The 19961-nt window shown below is 41.5% G+C and overlaps 1 protein-coding gene across 1 annotated transcript in view; it reads left to right on the top strand.

The window, feature by feature from the left end:
* Positions 1 to 1675: 1675 nt before the first annotated feature.
* The window catches only part of VIPR2 (vasoactive intestinal peptide receptor 2), a 299702-nt gene continuing 281416 nt past the window's right edge, over positions 1676 to 19961 (top strand). Inside the window, exons 1-2 of the mRNA XM_029588516.1 lie at positions 1676 to 2024; positions 7125 to 7224. Of these exons, the coding sequence (XP_029444376.1) occupies positions 1971 to 2024; positions 7125 to 7224 (154 nt within the window). The 5' untranslated portion in view covers positions 1676 to 1970. The remainder of the gene's footprint in view (positions 2025 to 7124; positions 7225 to 19961) is intronic.

Raw genomic sequence — 19961 nt, 5'->3', positions numbered from 1 at the left:
TGTTCCCTCTGCAGAGGGTCTCTGGACTGCTTCCTCTGGATCAACTCACTACTGCCACTTCTGGTGGTATACATCAGCTGTACAATAAAAGACAAAACTCTGTGTTTGTGCATCCTGAGTCTAGCCCAGTACTGTGGCTCCCCATGGGGCTCCTCCCCATGAGGAGGAGCTCCTTGGGCAAGGTCATCTGCCACAGTACCTAAGAATCCTCTCAAACACCTCGAATCCATAACATTCCCTCTCTCTAAATATAAATATATATATATATACAGTATATAGGTAGATAGATAGATACATATCTATGTATACGCTAGGCTAGCTGGCACCCTTTGAAAATTCAATGAAAGAAACAGGCCAGCCCCAGCATCTCCCCAATGCTCACATATCCACAGCCCAAACCTAGCACTCTCTTCCCTCTCCCCAGTTTAACCCACACACTGTATTCTCCTCCTCTTCCCTGTAGGACCTTGTCATGCTCCTTGATCTTGATTCCTATGTTGGCTGTTGCATGCCTCCACTGGGAAGCACCAGCATCATCATCTGTTTTCTACAGCCAGCAAGACAATGCTTGCCCCTGCTGTTGTGCCTCCACCCTCATCTGACCACGCTGGTGGAAGACCAGAGCCTGTGTTAAGTCAAGCCTCCATGGCCACAAGATACTTTGCATGAATCCCGGTATATAAAAATGTTAAATAAATAAATAAATAAATGTACAGTAGCTGGAAGGGCCCAACAGATAGAGGCACCAATCCTAAGCATATTGTACTGTATATAAAGATATACACACACGCATTACTACATATATATATATATATATATATATATATACTGTATAAAAATTGCTTACATGCTCTCTCTGTTGCGTCCTTCCAGCCACTGCACATGCGTGCTCAGGGAGACATGCAAGAGGTATCTTGTGGTTGCAGGACTAGACTCAGAGCAGACAGAGATCTCCCACCAATATGATCCCACGAGGGTTGAGGGAGTGAGAGCAAGGGCTAAGCACTGAACTCCTGTATATCTATGCACATTTATATAAAATTCTCATGTACTGTACATGGAATTTAAACCAACTTTATGCATCTGTTCTGAAATCAGCATAAAGTATGTTATTTGGATTTTTTTTTTTTCTTAGTCTCACTATCAAACTTGCTTCTACAGCTTGTCTGTTGTGACTCATAATGATACTTCTAGGGCAACTGTGAGCATACAATTTAATGTTTAGTTTCTAAAATTTGGAAAATATATCTTTACTCTGCAAAAACAAATCCAAACTGCGAGCCTGTTTACAAACACAGTATGCGGCTGAAAAGGGAACCTAGGGGGCCTGGAAAGCTTGTAAAAACATCATCTTTGAATAATTCTTAATGCTGGTCCTACGACAGGCAGCACAACCTGAACAATTTCCGTTCGCTCTAGGACCAATAACTACTGGTAGAGCCCAGCACTGTAGAGATGCAGCACAATACTATACTCTTACATACTTTCTTCATGCGCATCTCTGCCTGTTGGTTGGAAATTCCACACACTATCTCCCCCTCATGGATCGCCAGTTTATTACCGGCAAAAATCTTTAATCAAATGTGTTCCTACTGTATGATTTTTTTTTTCCCCCTTTTTTTTTTTTTTTTTTTTACTGATGAAATCCGTGTTTCTGTGATTAGTTAGGAAAGGACAGCAGGACTCAGACCTGTGAGTTTCTCAGCTGCAGCTAACAAGGGCAGCCTCTGAATTCAGGGAACAGGAAAATCACTGCTTCATGCCTTTAACTCTTAGAGACACTGAAAGCTGAGCCACAGTATAACCAGCTCCTCCTGTGTTTCATCTCCGTCTGAAAAGTTTGGATCCTTTGGCAAACACAGGAAGTTTAATCTGCTCCTGATCGTTTGGCGACGAGTGGATCTTATGTCCCCAGATCGAATGGTTTTGGAGCACAAGCAGACCTGAAGTTTCTGACTGTGGATCCAGTCATGATGAGGAATGCTCTGCTTGTTCTTTTTAAAACGTCTTGGATCCTGGTACTCGTAAGTATTGCTCTTCATTTGTTAAGCAAAACGCTTTGTAGGTGTTGCCTCATATGGAAGGTGCAAAAGAAATTTTTGCAAAGAGAAAGCAAGGGTTTGAGCAGCTCTACTGCTGTATTTGAATTTAAACGGTACTTTAAAAGGCAAAGGAGAACGAGGTGAACTGATGATTTTAGAAGTGCACATTTCAAGATATTGATTGGAGGAGGGGTTTGACTTAACATCTGGAGTTGTTTGTTATGCCAATTAGGAGCTCAGTTTGGACCAATCAAACACAAGATTTCCAATCCTTTTGACCTCCGAGCTATAATAGAGATAAAAATATAGACTATTATAGCTGTGCATATAAACTTAGACACGTTTATGGATACACTCAGATACTATAAACTGGATATTTGAAATATTAGTGCATTACCTGTACTTTTTGCTTTAATTTTAAAAGGTTCTCTAACATACATAAGAAGTCTATATTAACTATTATTGAAATATTTCAATTAGCTGAAAGCTTCAATTAGCTAATTAGGTTCAGAAATATCCTCATTTATTATACGTTCAATGCCTCTTCTAAAGACCAATGTTTGTCTAAAGTGAGCTACCAACAGGTGGAAGCATATCTGTGAATGGTTTCAGCAGCCCTTTAGTTAAATCTTCAAGAATCCTTTTACCTTCTGTTGAATTTTCAGCTGTGCTTGTTAGTTGCAGCTTGCAGTCTCCCAGATTTGAATTGTGTTGCTTTTTCCTAACAGATCATAATGACAAATACTTTTTTCAAGTAATGTAAAAATCAAACTTCCACTATAATATGGGAGTTGGGAGACACCTGGCAATGGAGAACCGATGAAAGGTATTGTAGAAAGACTCCTGAATCTTGGGGCTGTCTGCAGTATTTTTAAGAGTAATTTTGTCAAAGTGCTCAAAAGTAGGCCAGCAAATATGCGCATAAGTTGCACCAATTTTCAAAACAGTCTGTTTTGAAAATTATCCTGACAAAAGTCATCATTCTACAATTGCACCTGTTATTTGGTGCACTTTGTTTTGCTGAGAGAATTTACATGTGCATGTTTTAAAATTATAAATTATGTGTGAGTTCCAATCCTTCTTAGACTCCACCCCCCAGAACACCTCTCCTCTATGTGCATAAAAGTACACACAGACAATGCGTAACACATGTACTTTTATGTGCATATCAGTCATGCAGTTTTCTAGAGTTCCATTTCTACAGGTAAAGAACTATTTTACTGGCAGACGCCTCTTTGAAAATTATCCCCCACTTTTTCGCAACTTTTACATTTTGTGAAGTTTTTTTGTAGTGCAGATGCTTTGCATATGTTTTTTTTAAAAGAACAAGAATTTACACACAGAACTAATGGAATCTATTTTCCAGAATGCAAATGCACATTTGCATATCTGTCAATGCATATACTAGGATTAGAAAAAGCAAGACCCTTCTATGGTGATGCCTTTATACTCCTTGACATGTCCTGAAAATCTGGAGTCAGTGGAACATTTAACACAAAGATATTCATAGAATTTATCCAGGTAACTTATTGAGTTACCTAAACAAAATCCAAAATGTAAATATTCCCCAGCCTCCTTCCCCTCGAATCTAACTATATTTTATGTGGGTAATTCTTTACACACACAAAATTTAGCCGAATTAAAAGAGGTGATGATGGAAGAATTCCATTGATAAGGTTACATTTTAGCTGGTGAATGCTGATATTATTCATTGCTCCCTGGCTAAAGTTTGCTTAGGTAATCCTGGTCAGAAAAATACCGGCCCTAAAGTTATTAGAATAATTTTATGAGATTATATTCAGTAGAGCACTTAACCAGCAAAGTTCTGTTGAATTTCCAGTTGTAGCTATCCAGGTGACTTTATCCATATAACTTTCTCACTCACTGGTTCAATGCATATTGACCTTTTAAATTATTGGGGGAGAGGGAATACACAGACACATGGACACACAGACATGCAGCTCTCAGAAGCTTTCTTACCTTCAGAAAGAAGATAAAAAATGTACTGTAACTGCTTTCCAGAGTTAAAACCTATAAGAAAAGATAAATTTGCAGCTCAGAATTCAAGCAGGAACTATTTTTCTTGATATCCTTTCTTCAAATATTGCAGCGATATGTAATGATAATGTTTGAAAGATGCAGTTTATACATTAGGAAAAGTAGAAAGAAAATGCTTCTTTTCAGATTCTTGAGAATTAAACACTTTTAAATGTAACACTCACTATTCTGGCTTTCATTCATCTGTAGTTTTAACATAGCTGAACATTGTTTTGGAAATCTAGTTAAAAAAATAAGGTAAAACTATTTCTAAAGGTAGAAAATCTTATTAAACAGTGAATAACTTTATCCTAAACATCTGGGGGAGAGGAAGAGGAGGATAATATCCCAGTCATTAATACAATTTTAAGCGTAAGAGTTTTGGAGTTTTACATTAGGCATTGTATTTAAAATGACTTCTACTCAATTACTGACATATATGGCAAGCACCATAATTAATATCTATGCTTAGAGTATAATAGTACAGGAATAGGTCAAGGAATAAAGTGTATTTGCTCTTAATCTGTTGGGTGCTACTGTACACAACAATATCTAAGCTGATCTTACAGTATTTTGCTCCGTTAGAATATGAAAGTAATTCATACTATATTAACTTTTAAATTATGCCTAAGAAAGCAAATGTTTTGCCACAAAAACAGCTAGCCATTGCTGCTTTTTGAGAGCCAGTATTATCAGGATTTGACCTGCTGTTACTGTATATACAGTAGCATGGTAGCCATAATGAGGCTCATACCGATGGTGCTTGGAAAGATTTATTTGTTGTTGCTCTGGAAAATGATACTATATGTCTCAAACCCAGCAATGCATGGTTGTGGAGAGTAGGCAGTTGGTCCTACAGACTGGGAGTTTCTGGTCTTTATTCTGCTGATCCAGACAGCAGCCGGAGTGCACTGAGGGACCTGGCAATATCCAGGCAGTCCACACTTCGCCCTTGCCTTAGTTTTGCACTCTTGAACTGCTCTCAGACTTACACCTCCTTTTCTGTTTGTATTCTGTTCATTTTGTTTATTTTAAGGTAAACAAATTAGTGCTACATTTTCATGCTTACAAATCATTCATTTACACAAATAGATCACACAGCTGAATTGCCTGTCACATTGTGAATGTTTCCTTTTCTTTTTTCATAGCTCTTATTCCCATTTAACTATTACAATTAAACCAAATTGAGCTTCCAACTTTGGGTCCTAGAGAGTGTTTTCTAAAGAACGCATTTGGTATTCTTGAAATGTAGTCTATTCATAGCACAGTGCAGGTCATTGTGTCATTGTTTATTCAATGTCTGACATTATATAAACTATCCCTTGGTAGTGAGTGGGGAAGAAAGACAAAGTTCCTGAACACTGAGGAAACACAGCTGTATTGAGGTGACTCATAAGCAAACAAGAAGAGTTAGAAAGCATCACATACCATGCAAAGACAATGAAGAACAAGTCACTTCAATCAGAAGACATTGTCAAAAGATTGCTCAAGTCATTGGTTACTGTGTACCCTGTTGACAGGCTTCAAATTGCACTTGGTGTACTTTGACGTACTGTTGATTTCCATGCCTTTTTATGTAGTTGAAATGTTAGAAAAGCTAACATTAACCATGCCTTTTATTTTATTTACTGAGATGTATGTAAATATTGACCTGCTGTAATTGTTGGAAAAGTGTAAAATAAATAAATGATGATGATGATGATAATGCCTAAAGGAATTATCTTATGTCATAGTTATTAAATAATGAAAAAAAGGTTACATATAATTTCCCTCTAAAAGGTCAGTGAAAGATTTCTTTATATTCATCTTCAATTAACACATTAGAAAAAATAATAAATAAAAATATAGAAAATATAAAAATAACTTTAATGGTGGGTATTGCTTATCCTTTAAGACCACCAAATACCTCTTCAGCAACCAGGGAAATCATTTTCTCAGTTCCTTTTTACCGCAACACTGCATGCAATACCAATTTGTTTCCTATTGTTAACTTTCATAAGGCATAAAAAAAATAATTTTCCCCTAAAAGCTCTGGAATGAGAAAGTAAATAAATATCAGTCTGAGCCAGCTCTATGCTGGTAGAGCATCATATTCAGTCAGCTATGATCTTGTGGATTGCACTCTTTAGCTGATTGCAGTTATCTATTCCTAAAGCTAACAATTTCCATTGCCATTACAATCAGATTGCCTTTCTACAAAACATAGTGTTTTCTGGAATCTGCTGGTTACAAAATCATGTGGAAGAGAAGTCAACAGTGGTCCTGTTTTCAATGATGAGAACAGCTTATTCTACTTTTGTGCCATATCAGTAATAAAATGAAATGCAACACATATCTTACTGGTAACTGGAACAAAACCCGATTTATGGCACCACAAAACATAGTATTATATGTGATAGCCCATTGCTTTAAAAATTTAGAAAAATGTAGCATATTAGCTGGCATACAGTGGCACAGTTTCTGCTAAAAAGAACAATAATGAAACATAAGAGTATGCTTTGAAATAAAAATGTCTACAATCACCTGCATTTTTTACTAAATGGGCATCAAATATGATTGATATTTGATAGATCATTTTTAACTAATCTTGAACTATTCATTCCTCTAAAAAAATATTTTAATGACATATTTTAGATATACTGTGTAAACTAATATCTATACATGTTAGTAGTAGTACAAAATGCATCAAGTAATAAATGCAAAATAAAGCACAAGTACATGATTTAACTGAATTTTGTGAGAATGTCACTTATTATATTAGTCCTAACGACTGAGGGACTCAAAATTACGTGGTACCAAAAGTATCTGGCTACATATGCTGCTTATGCTATATAACAGTATTTCTTACTTGAAAACCTGTATAAATAAGTAACCTTCATAAGTAGTCAGCAGTGTAAAGAGGTTTCTTCCATGTTGATTTTTAGGGAATTTACAATTGATTGAAAAGGAAGGTGAATAGTTTTGGTTGATACTATATCTTTATTATTGACTACCCTATGAATTATACAATTTTTAAGACAAGACCAATGTGTTAAATTTAAACAGGTGAATGGCTTTCCAGAATGCATATTTGAAATGGAGATCTATCAGGAAAAGACAAAGTGTTTGAATTTGATACGCAATGAACAATCTGCAGATAAAACAGGTAAGGATTAGAAAACACTTTGTTTCTTGCCTAATATATATAGATAGATAGGTAGGTAGACTGCTAGATAATTTATTATGGAAAAGTTAAAACTTAGGCCTCAATTCTGCAAAATTCCTTGGCCATATACATGAGCAAAAATCTGAAAGTTTTCAGCATGCAGCATTTTTCTCATGCTGTGAAAAAAAAAAAAAAGAATCAAGTCCATTCAGCGGATGTTTTGCTTTTTTCATGATTTACTCTGCTCTTCTATATCAGTTTTTGCTCACCTCAAAATTTTGCAGAATAAAGGCCAAAATGTTCATATTCAGAAGTAAAAACTAAGTGGCATGTATTGTTAGAATTACAATGGAAAATAATTAAATTCATATAAATAAATTTGTAGACTGGATAAGCATTTTTATTTATTTATGCATGCTTTGATTACAATTGAAATCATCAGATCATATACAATATTAAAATTAACGTCTAATGCTTAATCCTCCCTCTGTCCTTCATCTTCCGATTACTAAGTATGACTTTATAATAGTGAAGACTGAGGGTAAAAATGAGCATAGGCATTGCAAAGCACATGATAGCAAATCCAAAACAAAAATGTCTCACTGCTTATACTCATTGTACTACTTATGCAGCTGCAGTCAGCCACAACTGAGATATATGAAAAGAAGTGTATGCAAATCAAATAAGGCAAAGATTACAGGAAAAGCTGAAAATTGAAGAAAAATATCCCAATGAATTATGAAGATGCCAATCAATAGTTTGTAAATCACAAATTCATGGAACTTTGAAGAAACTCATTACACATTTTGAAGTCCATGTATTAAGCCATGAGTGAATTAACAAGCATGTTTGCACGGGTTAAAATGGCAAATAGTGCATGTGTAATTGCATATTTGAATTTTAATAGGGACTATTTGCTGTTTTAATGCACAGAATTTTGCATTTGTGAAGCCATTTACATAAATGTTAGGCTGCTAATGAGCTGAAAAGTCATGCAAATATGCTCAACAGTGATTCAGTATTAGCAAAATTACAAGCGAAGAAATTTGTAAAACTGATATTTTTCGGAAACCTTTGTAATAATCATATCAAATTATGTTAGACCCAGATCTTTATTAAAGAAAGAAAATAATGCATTTAGGACTGGCTCAAGACTAATTGGTGCCCTGTGCAAAAGCTGAAATTGCAAGCTAGCTGCTGGCTCCCTCATAGAACCCTTACAAATTCCTTCTTCACAGGAGTTCTATTGTATCTTTGCCTAGGAGTAATTAACTTTTTCTATACTGGGTTTCTGAAAAAGTCAGGCCCATCAAGTGAGAATCTCCATCCTTTCTGGGATTTTATCTGTTATGTGCTACCAGTCAGCCCATGAAAGCAAGAACTCTGAAACTGTTGAAATAGCCTTTGAAATGCTAGTGATCCTATAATTAACTATTTTAACTTATTCAGAAAGAAAAAAGGTCTACTATCAGTGGCTTGGATGGCAGCAAAACAAAGCAAGATCCCCAAGATATAGTGTCAGGAGCATGGCAGCTAGGCACAGTGGTAACAAGACCTCCAAGGTGCTTTCAGTCATCTTGCTATTCAAATCAAAGTTCAGGAAATCCAAGCAAAGGCAGTTTGATTTTCAAAAAGACCAACTTTTCCATCAACTCTGATGCATGCCTTGAATGATAAGGGCTCATGATATTACCTGCCACTGAGAGGAAACATTTGTTAGGCACACTGGTTAGTGGACAGGAAAGATAATGCTGAGCCACCTTGACAAGGTCTGGCCACATCATGGACTTGTGTGCCCAATATACCAGTGCATCTACATTATTCTCAATGGGCTTTCTGTAGCGCAGAAGTTTCTTCAAGGGTTTCCTTTGCTGGGGTGGCACTGCTTTAGCTTTGGCTTATGTAAGATAGTTCTATGGGGACAATATGGCTTTGGCATATTGAGGTGGAGGAGGAAGTCGTAGCTTCCAGGGTACTGCTTATGTTCACACTGCTCTCTGGAATAGCCACTCTTTCCTGTGCTACATCTCAACTGTGCCTCTGCCTCTGCTGTTCAACACTGTAGCTGCCAGTATCTCCTTCATGTAAGTGAGATGCTGGAACTGGAAGGCAAGACTCCCTTTCACCCATGGATCACAAAGTGTAGTAATTATGTAAGTTTTGGTTTCCTGTCAGAGATTTCAGTCTTTCTTGCAACTATTCTTGCAAGGAGTCCAAAAACTAAAATATCTCTCCTTCCATTCCCTCTTGATCATGGAAACCCTCTAACTTTTCCTCCATAATATTTTCAATCGGGATGACCCTGCCCATGGTGGTGCTTCTGGTACTCAGATCCTCTGTGGCATCCTTGAAGGGATTCAGGATTTATATCTGCTTCCTCATCACTACCCAAACATGATGGCCTATGGGCAATCCACACCTATCTGTGTTTCCAGAGACAGATCATGAAGGGGTGTCTACTGCTACACTAACCTCTGATGCATCAGATACTTGAATTCCAGGGGGTGCCATCATCTTGAATCAGATGCTTATGAGGCATCCCAAATTCTTTCTGCTTCTCATGCAAAAGATGCCCATCTTTCATGCTATGACGAAAATGCCCTGCTATATTTCTGCACCTTTCTAACAAGTCCTTCAGAACTGGAACATCATAGGCCCCTGTCACAGACATCTGTCAAAGTCAGCTGAAGCAAGTATACAAAGTAATGGATCCCCTGATAACCCCCAACTTCTGCTGCACTTATCAAATTATTCCTTCTTTCTGTTACAAAAAAGCTTGCATGAAGACTCTTGCCTCTCTGATCTAGCTGCCAGCCTTCCAGCATCTTTCTTATGGCTTAGGATGGGAGCAATCTATTTCTTGGGTGTGTCGCACAGCCCACAAGCAGTCTAATGCTTGGTCCTCACTAGAGCTGCTACCTGCCCTTGCCTCAGGCAGTTCCTACCAATGTGCCACCAGGGAGAGGTAGGCATGTGTAGCGTTCATGCTGGTCCAGTTGTCACTTGTGAAATGCACATTACACCCCTCTGCCTTGGCCAGCTGAGCCTGCATAGAACTATAGCACAAATTGTACAGGGTGGGAATAACTTGCCTACTAAATGTAGGACACTTTGTAAGTGGGTACTAAGAGATGCAGCAGATGCTCAAACCCAAATTCTCCAATATCTGCAGGGGCTGGTCATTCAGGCTGTTAGGTGTAAAATTTAATGTGGTCAAGTGCAAGGTGTTGCATATAGGGAAAAATAACCCTTGCTATAGTTACACGATGTTAGGTTCCATATTAGCAGCTACCACCCAGGAAAAAGATCTAGGCATCATAGTGGATAATACTGTAAAATTGTCAGCTCAGTGTGCTGCAGCAGTCAAAAAAGCAAACAGAATGTTAGGAATTATTAGGAAGGGAATAGTTAATAAAATGGAAAATGTCATAAAGCCTCTGTATCGCTCCATGGTGAGACCGCACCTTGAATACTGTGTACAATTCTGGTCACCGCATCTCAAAAAAGATATAGTTGCGATGGAGAAGGTACAGAGAAGGGCAACCAAAATGATAAAGGAGATGGAACAGCTCCCCTTTGAGGAAAGGCTGAAGAGGTTAGGGCTGTTCAGCTTGGAAAAAAGACAGCTGAGGGGAGATATAATAGAGGTCTTTAAGATCATGAGAGGTCTTGAATGAGTAGAAGGGAATCAGTTATTTACACTTTCAGATAATAGAAGGAATAGGGGGCATTCCATGAAGTTAGCAAGCAGCACATTTAAGACAAATCAGAGAAAATTATTTTTCACTCAATGCACAATTAAGCTCTGGAATTTGTTGCCATAGGACATGGTTAGTGCAGTTAAGAACATAAGAACATAAGAACATGCCATACTGGGTCAGAGCAAGGGTCCATCAAGCCCAGCATCCTGTTTCCAACAGTGGCCAATCCAGGCCATAAGAACCTGGCAAAACTAAGTCTATTCCATGTTACCGTTGCTAATGGCAGTGGCTATTCTCTAAGTGAACTTATTAGCAGGAAATGGACTTCTCCTCCAAGAACTTATCCAATCCTTTTTTAAACACAGCTATACACTGCACTAAACATATCCTCTGGCAACAAATTCCAGAGTTTAATTGTGCGTTGAGTAAAAAAGAACTTTCTCCGATTAGTTTTAAATGTGCCACATGCTAACTTCATGGAGTGCCCCCTAGTCTTTCTATTATCCGAAAGAGTAAATAACCAATTCACATCTACCTATTCTAGACCTTTCATGATTTTAAACATCTCTATCATAGCTGGGTTCAAAAAAGGTTTGGATAAGTTCTTGGAGGAGAAGTCCTTTAACTGCTATTAATCAAGTTTACTTAGGGAATAGCCACTGCTATTAATTGCATCAGTAACATGGGATCTTCTTGGCATTTGGGTATTTGCCAGGTTCTTGTGGCCTGGTTTGGCCTCAGTTTGAAACAGGATGCTGGGCTTGATGGACCTTTGGTCTGATCCAGTATGGCAATTTCTTATGTTCTTATGTTCTTATCCTGGAGCTCTTGGGCTGTTAGTTGGGCTGCAGGTGAAGGCACAGTAAAAGGTATAGGTAAGGGCTGTCTTCCATAGATAATCTGGAAGGGTGAAATTCCTGTGGCAGTGCTAGTATGGGAGTTATGTGAAAATTCAGCCCATGGTAGAAGGGTAGCCCAGTCATCTTGATGTTCGATGGTGTAGGCCCGGAGGAAGGTTTTTAATGTCTGATTACTCCTCTCAATTTCCCTGAGCATGATAGGCCGTGGTGAAATCTAGTGATCTTGAACTTTTGACAAAAGGAGCACCAATACTTGGCATTGAACTCTGACTCACGATCCGAGACAATGTGGCTAGATAAAACGTGTAAATGAAAGATGTGGTAACAAACAGACAGGCCAGCTTCAATGCGGAAGGACGTCCAGGCAGAGAAATGAAGTGTGCCATCTTAGAAAAATGGTGTTATTGTTTGGGATAGTTGTGGGTGGATCCTTGGTCTGGTGGCAGATGACCACGCCCTCAGGGAAAGATCCCGAGAGGGACCACCTGTCAGGCTCAGAGTTTGGAGACAGACACACACTAGTTCTTTTATTAAACAATATATTGAACCACCAGAGGTGGCAGTAGTGAGATGGAAGCACCCGGCTGGGCTGTAGTCCCTCAGATACTGGAACAGCGATCCCAGGATGGCAGAGCTGTAGAGGGTAGGCAAGGTATGCAGAGTTCAGGAATAGAACCTTGATGGTAACACTCACACAATAGTCTCTTGAAGCAGCCCAGGAGATGGAATGGATTAGGCCCTCGAGGAGTGAGTACCTGGTTCCAGGGAAGGATCTGAGAGAAAGATGGTAACTCACTGGTGTTGTAGGCAGCGATGACTTCCTGGCAGAAGTGGTATTCAGAAGCAGGTCCGAGAATGTGGGCCCTCGAGGAGCAAGTACCGGTTCCAGACTGCGACCTGAAAGGCAAAAGAGATAGCGAGGCCCCCGAGGAGCGGGTATTCCTGGTAAAGTCTGAGGAGGCAGAGAAGCAAAGTATGCAGAGAGCGAATCCCATCCGCAACGATACCTGGAAGAAGTGAACCCTTGCTAACTCGATTAGTTAGCGATTTCAGAGACCTTTAAATATCCGGTGATGATGACATCATCTCAGGAGGATGTCCCTGAGGTTTGCGCCACTGCTGGTACTTTAGTCGGGGACGCACCACGCGCACGCTCTTAGGCTTCTGGGAAACATGGCGGAGTGCAGAGTCTAGCCGGTCCAGAGACACCGGAGGAGGTCGGCAAGATGATGCTGCGGTAGCCAAACATCCAACAAGCGAAGAGGGAGTCACCAAAGAGGTAAGATGGGAGGAGTGGAGACGTCAGGCAGCGACTGTCTCAACAGTACCCCCCTTCAAAGGACGATCTCCTCTTTGGGTACCAGACTTGGGTTTTGAAGGATGCGCTATGTGGAACTGACGAAGCATCTCTTTGTCCAGGATATTGGTCTGAGGCTCCAAGAGTTTTCTTTGGGGTCGAAACCTTCCCATTTTAGAAGGTATTCAAAAGTATTGCTTCTTTTACGAACATCCAGAATCTTTTCGACTTTGAATTCTAAGTCGTCCTCTGCATTGATGACAGGTGGGTCTTGAGATTTGGAAGCAAATTCACTGAGTATGAGCGGTTTCAGAAGTGAAACGTGGAAAGCATTATGAATATCAGCAGCAGTGGATTGAGCTGCTGGGGACATCACTGAGAACTTCAGTGGAAGTGGCGGTGTCGGGAAACGTCGAAAACCCACTTCAGATGGTGACTCAGTAGTGGATCTTTCAATTTGATGAGGGGGACTCCTCAAGTCTTCCACTAAACGTCTGAGAATGAAGTTGCCTCCTGCCCCTGAGTCCACTAGGGCAGGAGTCTGAACCGTGACCGGTCCGTAGGTCAAGGAGACTGGGACAGAGAGTGGAGGAGAGGGCGTAGTATGGCCTAAGAACAGTCCTCCTGCAGGAATTAGGCCCATCCGTTTTCTGGACGAATGGAGTATATAGAGACATCATGGCCAGGCTGACCACAGTACATGCAAAGGCCGCGCTTCTTCCGAAGTCTTCTCTCTTTGGAAGTTAAACGTCCATGACCAAGTTGCATCGGTTCATCTTTATCAGCAGCAGGGATTACTGGAACCATCCGAGGTGCAGGTATAGCACTAGCCTGTTTCAACCCAGGTAACACCTTAGGCTGGAGTTCCTTCACCTTGTCCTGGAGCCAGTGATCAATCCGAGTGGCCAAGGCTACTAATTCGTGCAGCGAGTCAGGAGTTTCATGAGCAGCCAGCTCATCCTTTAAACAGTTATCCAGGCCTCTGAAAAAGAGAGTCTTGAGACATTTGGGTCCCAGCAGAGTTCCGCCGCAAGAGTTTTAAACTCTATGGCAAATTCAGCCAATGATCTGTTGCCTTGCTTCAATTCAACCAAAGCAGAACCGGTGACAGAAGTTCGAGCAGGGTCATCGAAAACGGATTTAAATAAGTCCATAAATCCTTCTATGTCCTGCAAAATGGGGTCCTTGCATTCCTACAAGTTAGATGCCCAAGACAAGGCCCTACCATCCAAATATGAAAGGATGTAAGTAGTCTTGGAGAAAGCAGTAGGAAATAAAGATGGCTGTATGGCAAAATGCATGCAGCACTGGTTTAAAAAACCCCAGGTCTTCTGGATTTCTCCAGAAAAACGAATTGGAGCCACCAGTGGTACAACAGTCTTTAAAGTTACCTCCTGTAACTGACCTTCATGTCTGGAAGCGGTGCCCTGAACCTTCTGTATGTGTAGCCGACAAAACGCTGAAGTAAGTTCCTCCAAGGCGTCTTGCTGCTCCTCAATGCGCTGGGTCAGGCCCGGTATGGCCTGCAAGGCATTGAGTTGTGCCGGATCCATGGAGTTAGCAATCTGTTATTGTTTGGGATAGTTGTGGGTGGATCCTTGGGCTGGTGGCAGATGACCACGCCCTCGGGGAAAGATCCCGAGAGGGACCACCGGTCAGGCTCAGAGTTTGGAGACAGACACACACTAGTTCTTTTATTAAACAATATATTGAACCACCAGAGGTGGCAGTAGTGAGCTGGAAGAGCCCGGCTGGGCTGTAGTCCCTCAGGCACTGGAACAGCGATCCCAGAAAAGCTGAGCTGTAGAGAAACTAAGTATAGTGAGTAGGCAGGGCATGCAGAGTTCAGGAACAGAACCTTGATGGTAACACTCACACAATAGTCTCTTGAAGCAGCCCAGGAGCTGGAATGGATTAGGCCCTCGGGGAGCGAGTACCTGGTTCAGGGAAGGCTCTGAGAGAAAGAAGGTAACTCACTGGTGTTGTAGGCAGCGATTACTTCCTGGCAGAAGTGGTATTCAGAAGCAGGTCCGAGAACGTGGGCCCTCGAGGAGCGAATACCGGTTCCAGACTGTGACATGAAAGGCAAAAGAGATAGTGAGGCCCCCGAGGAGCGGGTACCCCTGGTAAAGTCCGAGGAGGCAGAGTAGCAAGGTATGCAGAGAGCGAATCCCATCCACAACAATACCTGGAGGAAGCGAACCCTTGCTAACTCGATTAGTTAGCAATTTCAGAGACCTTTAAATATCCGGTGATGATGATGTCATCTCAGGGGGATGCCCCTGAGGTTCGCGCCACTGCTGGTACTTGAGTCGTGGCCGCAGCGCATGCGCGCCCTTAGGCTTCTGGGAAACATGGCGGAGTGCAGCATCTAGCCGGTCTGGGGACGCCGGAGGTGGTCAGCAAGATGATGCCACCGTAGCCAAACATCCAACAAGTGAAGAGGGAGTCGCCAAAGAGGTAAGATGGGTGGAGTGGAGACGTCGGGCAACGACAGTCGCAACAAACGGTTGATGACAATCCAGATAATTGTGTTGCCGTCGGGATGTGGGAGTTCTACCACAAAGTTGGTAGATACGTGTGTCCAAGGTTTCTTCAAGGCCAGTAATGGTTGTAGTAGCCCTCACAGTCACCCTACCAGAGGCTTCTAATGGGCACAGGTAGGACATGATTCCACATATGCTTTCACATCTCGCTGCATACAGGGCCACCAATAGTATCGTTGAAGCAAAGTAGTTTTGGGTCTCCCCTGGATGTCTGGCAATCTGGGAATCATAAGCCTATTTAAGCTTCTTAAGGTGAAGATGACAAGGGACTACCATCTTCCCAGGGGGAATGGTCAAGGAAAATGCTACAAGAATCCTGGCTGGGTCAGTGATGGGTAATGGAGAATCAGGAGCGCCCTTCAAAAGATCGGAATAGTGCATTGGAACATAGATTCTTAGAGGCTGTTCGATATCGGATCTCAAAATCGAAATGTGTAAAAAACAAGGACCACTGAGCTTGCCGGGCGTTTAAATGTTGTGCTTGTTGTAAAGGTTCCAAGTTTTTATGGTCCGTATATATCATGATCTGGTGTTGAGCTCCCTCTAACCACTGCCATCATTCTTCTAATCCCAATTTTATGGCCAGGAGTTCCTTGTCTCCAATACTATAATTGTGTTCGGCGGGAGTGAAGTTTTGAGAATAGAAAGAGCAGGGGTGAAGAATCCCAGTATGAATGTTGACTCAGGACGGCCCCGAAGCCAGTGTAAGAGTCATCGACCTTGAGGATAAAGGGGCAAGATGGATCAGGGTGATGTAAGAAAGATTTCTGAAGAAAGGCGTTCTTCAGGTCAAGAAATGTCTTACCTGTTTCTGGCGGCCAAACCCTGGTGTTGGCTCGCTTCCTAGTAAGAGCCATGAGAGGTGCTGCAATCCTGGAATAGTGTGGTATAAAATGTCGGTAGTAGTTCGCAAATCCTAAGAATCTCTGTAGGGTTTGAAGTCCTGTGGATTGAAGTCATTCTTGGATACTGTGGACCTTTTTGGGGTCCATGTGAAAACCACTGCTGGAGATAATATTTCCAAGGCATGGCAAACTCTCAGCTTTGAACTGGCATTTTTCCAATTTAGCGTATAATTTATTCTCTTGCAGGTGCTGAGGAACAAAGTGGACATGGGAACGATGGGAATGGAGATCTCAAGAGAAGACAAGGATATTGTCGAGGTAGATGACCATACAACAGAATAGGAGATCTTGAAACACATCATTCATTAGATTCTGGAATACCGTAGGGGCATTACAAAGACCAAACAGAATTACTAGGTAAAAGAAGTGGCCATCCCATGTATTAAAGGCCATTTTCCACTCATCTCCAGATTTTATGCGGATTAGATTGTAGGCCCTCCGGAGATCCAGCTTAATGATCACTCTAGCTCCTTGTAAACGATTGAAAATTTCAGTAATGAGAGGTAAAGGATAATGATCTTTTTTAGTTATTGCATTCAGGACCTGGTAGTCAAAGCACGGCCGGAGTGATCCATCCTTTTTTGTAACAAAGAAGAATCCTGCCCCTGCTGGAGACTTACAAAGGTCTGATAAAACCCTGCTCCAGATTCTCTTTGATGTATTGATTCATGGCCGCAGTCTCTGGAATAGATAAAGGATAGATCCTCCCAAGTGGAGGAGTTGTACCAGGTAGTAGGTTGATAGTGCAGTTGTAAGGTCGATGGGAATATGTCTGAAAAATCTGCATACTGAGGCTGTAGTCCCAGAAGAGTGGCGGCCAATGTTAATCCGGGAAGAGGCTGGACCTGAACGAGGCATGAATCATGGCACTGGGGTCCCCACTTGGATAACTGTAGTAACTCCCAGTCGAATTGAGGAAAATGACATTGTAACCAAGGGAGTCCTAGGACGAATTGATGAACAGCCTCTTCGATCACCAAGAAGGTTATGCTTTCCGTATGGAGAATTCCAGTGCGAAGGTGGATGGGAGCCTTGCTGGTGGTGATACAGCCTGGAAGCAGATTCCCACGAATAGAAGAAATAACCAATGGAACAACCGGGAGTTCTAAGTGTTGACGAGAGCTTCCAAGATAAAGTTCCCTCCTCCTCCAAAATCAACAAGGGCCATCATTGGGAACTTGGCATGGCGTAGCACGGTGAGGCTTTGCGGTGGTTGGCCGCATCTTCGAGAGAGGTTAGGGCAGCCAGCTGTGGGACGGGAATGCGGCTGGCTGGACAGAACATGGGTAGAGTTTCTGTAGGTAATGCTGCATACCACTATTTTTCAGAAGCCCCCGTACCTTCCCTTGACTAATGGCCTTATAGCAGTGAATACATTTAGCAAAATGTAGTTTGTCTCAAACTTTAAAGTGTTCCACACCAAGGATGTCTTGCATGATGTCCTCTCTGCATCCTTGGGAGCTACTTCTGGCACTGGAGTTGAGGTTGAGGGTTGACTGTGATGTAAAAGGCCAGGAATATTGCTCACACTCTGTACCTGCACTACCTTCTCTTCCTGGGGATTGTTCTCAACACCATCTACCTCCCCAGCCTCCTTACTGGAAGCTAAGACTCTACTGACTAGCTCCCAAATTCTCTATGCCTACTAGCTTCTTCAATATCTTCATCAAAATCAGTTCTTGAAAATACTGTCTTCATTACCTCAGAAGCAGAGGTGCTGCTGGTTTTAGATATTGCAGTTCTCTGCCCTTGTCCATAGCCCTGCCTTGCTAATGCCAGCCCCAGATGGTTCTTCTGCCTTTTGCTCCTGCTCCAAAACAAGAGGGGAGAGCAACAGGGAGTGGTGACACATGCTGTCCAAACTTCAGTTTATATTGGCTTCAGCAGGTTTCCACTCCTGGCTTTCTGTGGTTAAAAAAGTCTCTTTTAAGTTTAAGGGCAGGACTGCTTTTGTCCTCACTGCTACGAGTACTGCTTATATTTCTCACAGGCTGGGCTGGCTCTGCAGCAACACTCAATCTTCTGACTGCAGCAGTGAAGATTTGAAAAAGCCCTTTGCTAATACCAATGCCTTCCTTTTAAAAGCTTAAAGGTGAACTTTAACAGCCATGCATGTGCATCAATTAGGGGATGCGTGAACAAGTCAGGCTTGTGCGTGCCCAACTATATTTAGGGATGGTAGTTTTCAAACCAGTGTGCAGGCTTACATTGGGTTATAAGGGTCAGTGTGTACCCAAGGATGTGTCCATTTAATAACTTGCATGCATATAAGTGTGCATGTTCTAAAATATCCTTGCCATGGGCACATGTGTGCCTAATTTTAAGTGGTCACACAAATCCTGCTTCTACCATGTAAGTCAGGGTTTTGTAGAAGTGACGTGCACCCATGCCATTGCCTGTTTCAGATTTCTTCCACCAGTTCACCCAATTAAGAGCTAGGTCCTCCAAACCCCCTAGTTTAATAGCCTTCACTTCCCCCAGTTAGCCCAGACCCTTAAAAACCCTCAGAAGTAAACTTACATGGCACTAGACCTGGGCACATGCCTAGGCATGTAAGTATTTGTGCACACATCTCTTGGTCCTTCCCTAGAACACCCATGCCCAGCCCAGACTCCACCCAGACCACACCCCTTTTGAATCAGAGTGAAATGTATACACTGCAGGAGTTATGTGCATATCTGGCTTTTAAAATATAGTTGGTGAGTAAAAGTCCAACTTGTATGGCCAGCCCCTAATTAATGTGCATGGTGGGCTTTTAAAATTCACCTTTAAAAGCCATCCAGATACGTGCCTCTCCATAGTAGCACCTCCTCCATAACAGCAGTAAAGTTATGCAGCACTAGACCTGGGCGTGCTCCCAGGCACTTAATTAATTGCATGTTCATCTTTTGGCCACATCCTGGAATGCCCATGCCCGACCAAACTCCTTTTTGAATCTACATGAGATGTGCATGCATTGGGAAATGCATGCACATGTAGGTGCTTTTTAAAATTGGGTAGACATGTGCATGTCCTACATGTGGGTTATATATCCTGATTTTGGCATGCACGTCCCTTTTAAAATCCACCTTTTAGTTTTTCTTCCACTCTAAGAGAACCTCTGAACACACACCCTGTCTCTGCAAAAGCCAGCAGAGCAAATGGAGTTTTTTTTGCACATGCTCATGTCACCTGATCCAGATGGCATCCTGAAACAACATGGAAAAGAATTATGGACAAGCTGTTAGCTATCGTTGGTAGTGAATAAAGTGAAAATATATGCTAGCAAAACAGTATACATTGGGTTACTTGAATTAAATAAAGGGAATGTTGTAAGGTCAGAGGGCGTACATGTGAACAAAGTGCAAAGAACTTCTTGTATATTGCCTTTTATTTATTTATTTAAAGTTTTTTATATACCGATATTCGTTAAGAAAACATCACATCGG

The sequence above is a fragment of the Rhinatrema bivittatum genome, chromosome 2 (genome assembly GCF_901001135.1).
Source record: "Rhinatrema bivittatum chromosome 2, aRhiBiv1.1, whole genome shotgun sequence".
Classification (NCBI taxonomy): Eukaryota; Metazoa; Chordata; class Amphibia; order Gymnophiona; family Rhinatrematidae; genus Rhinatrema; species Rhinatrema bivittatum.
This window is presented reverse-complemented; position numbering and strand designations above follow the sequence as displayed.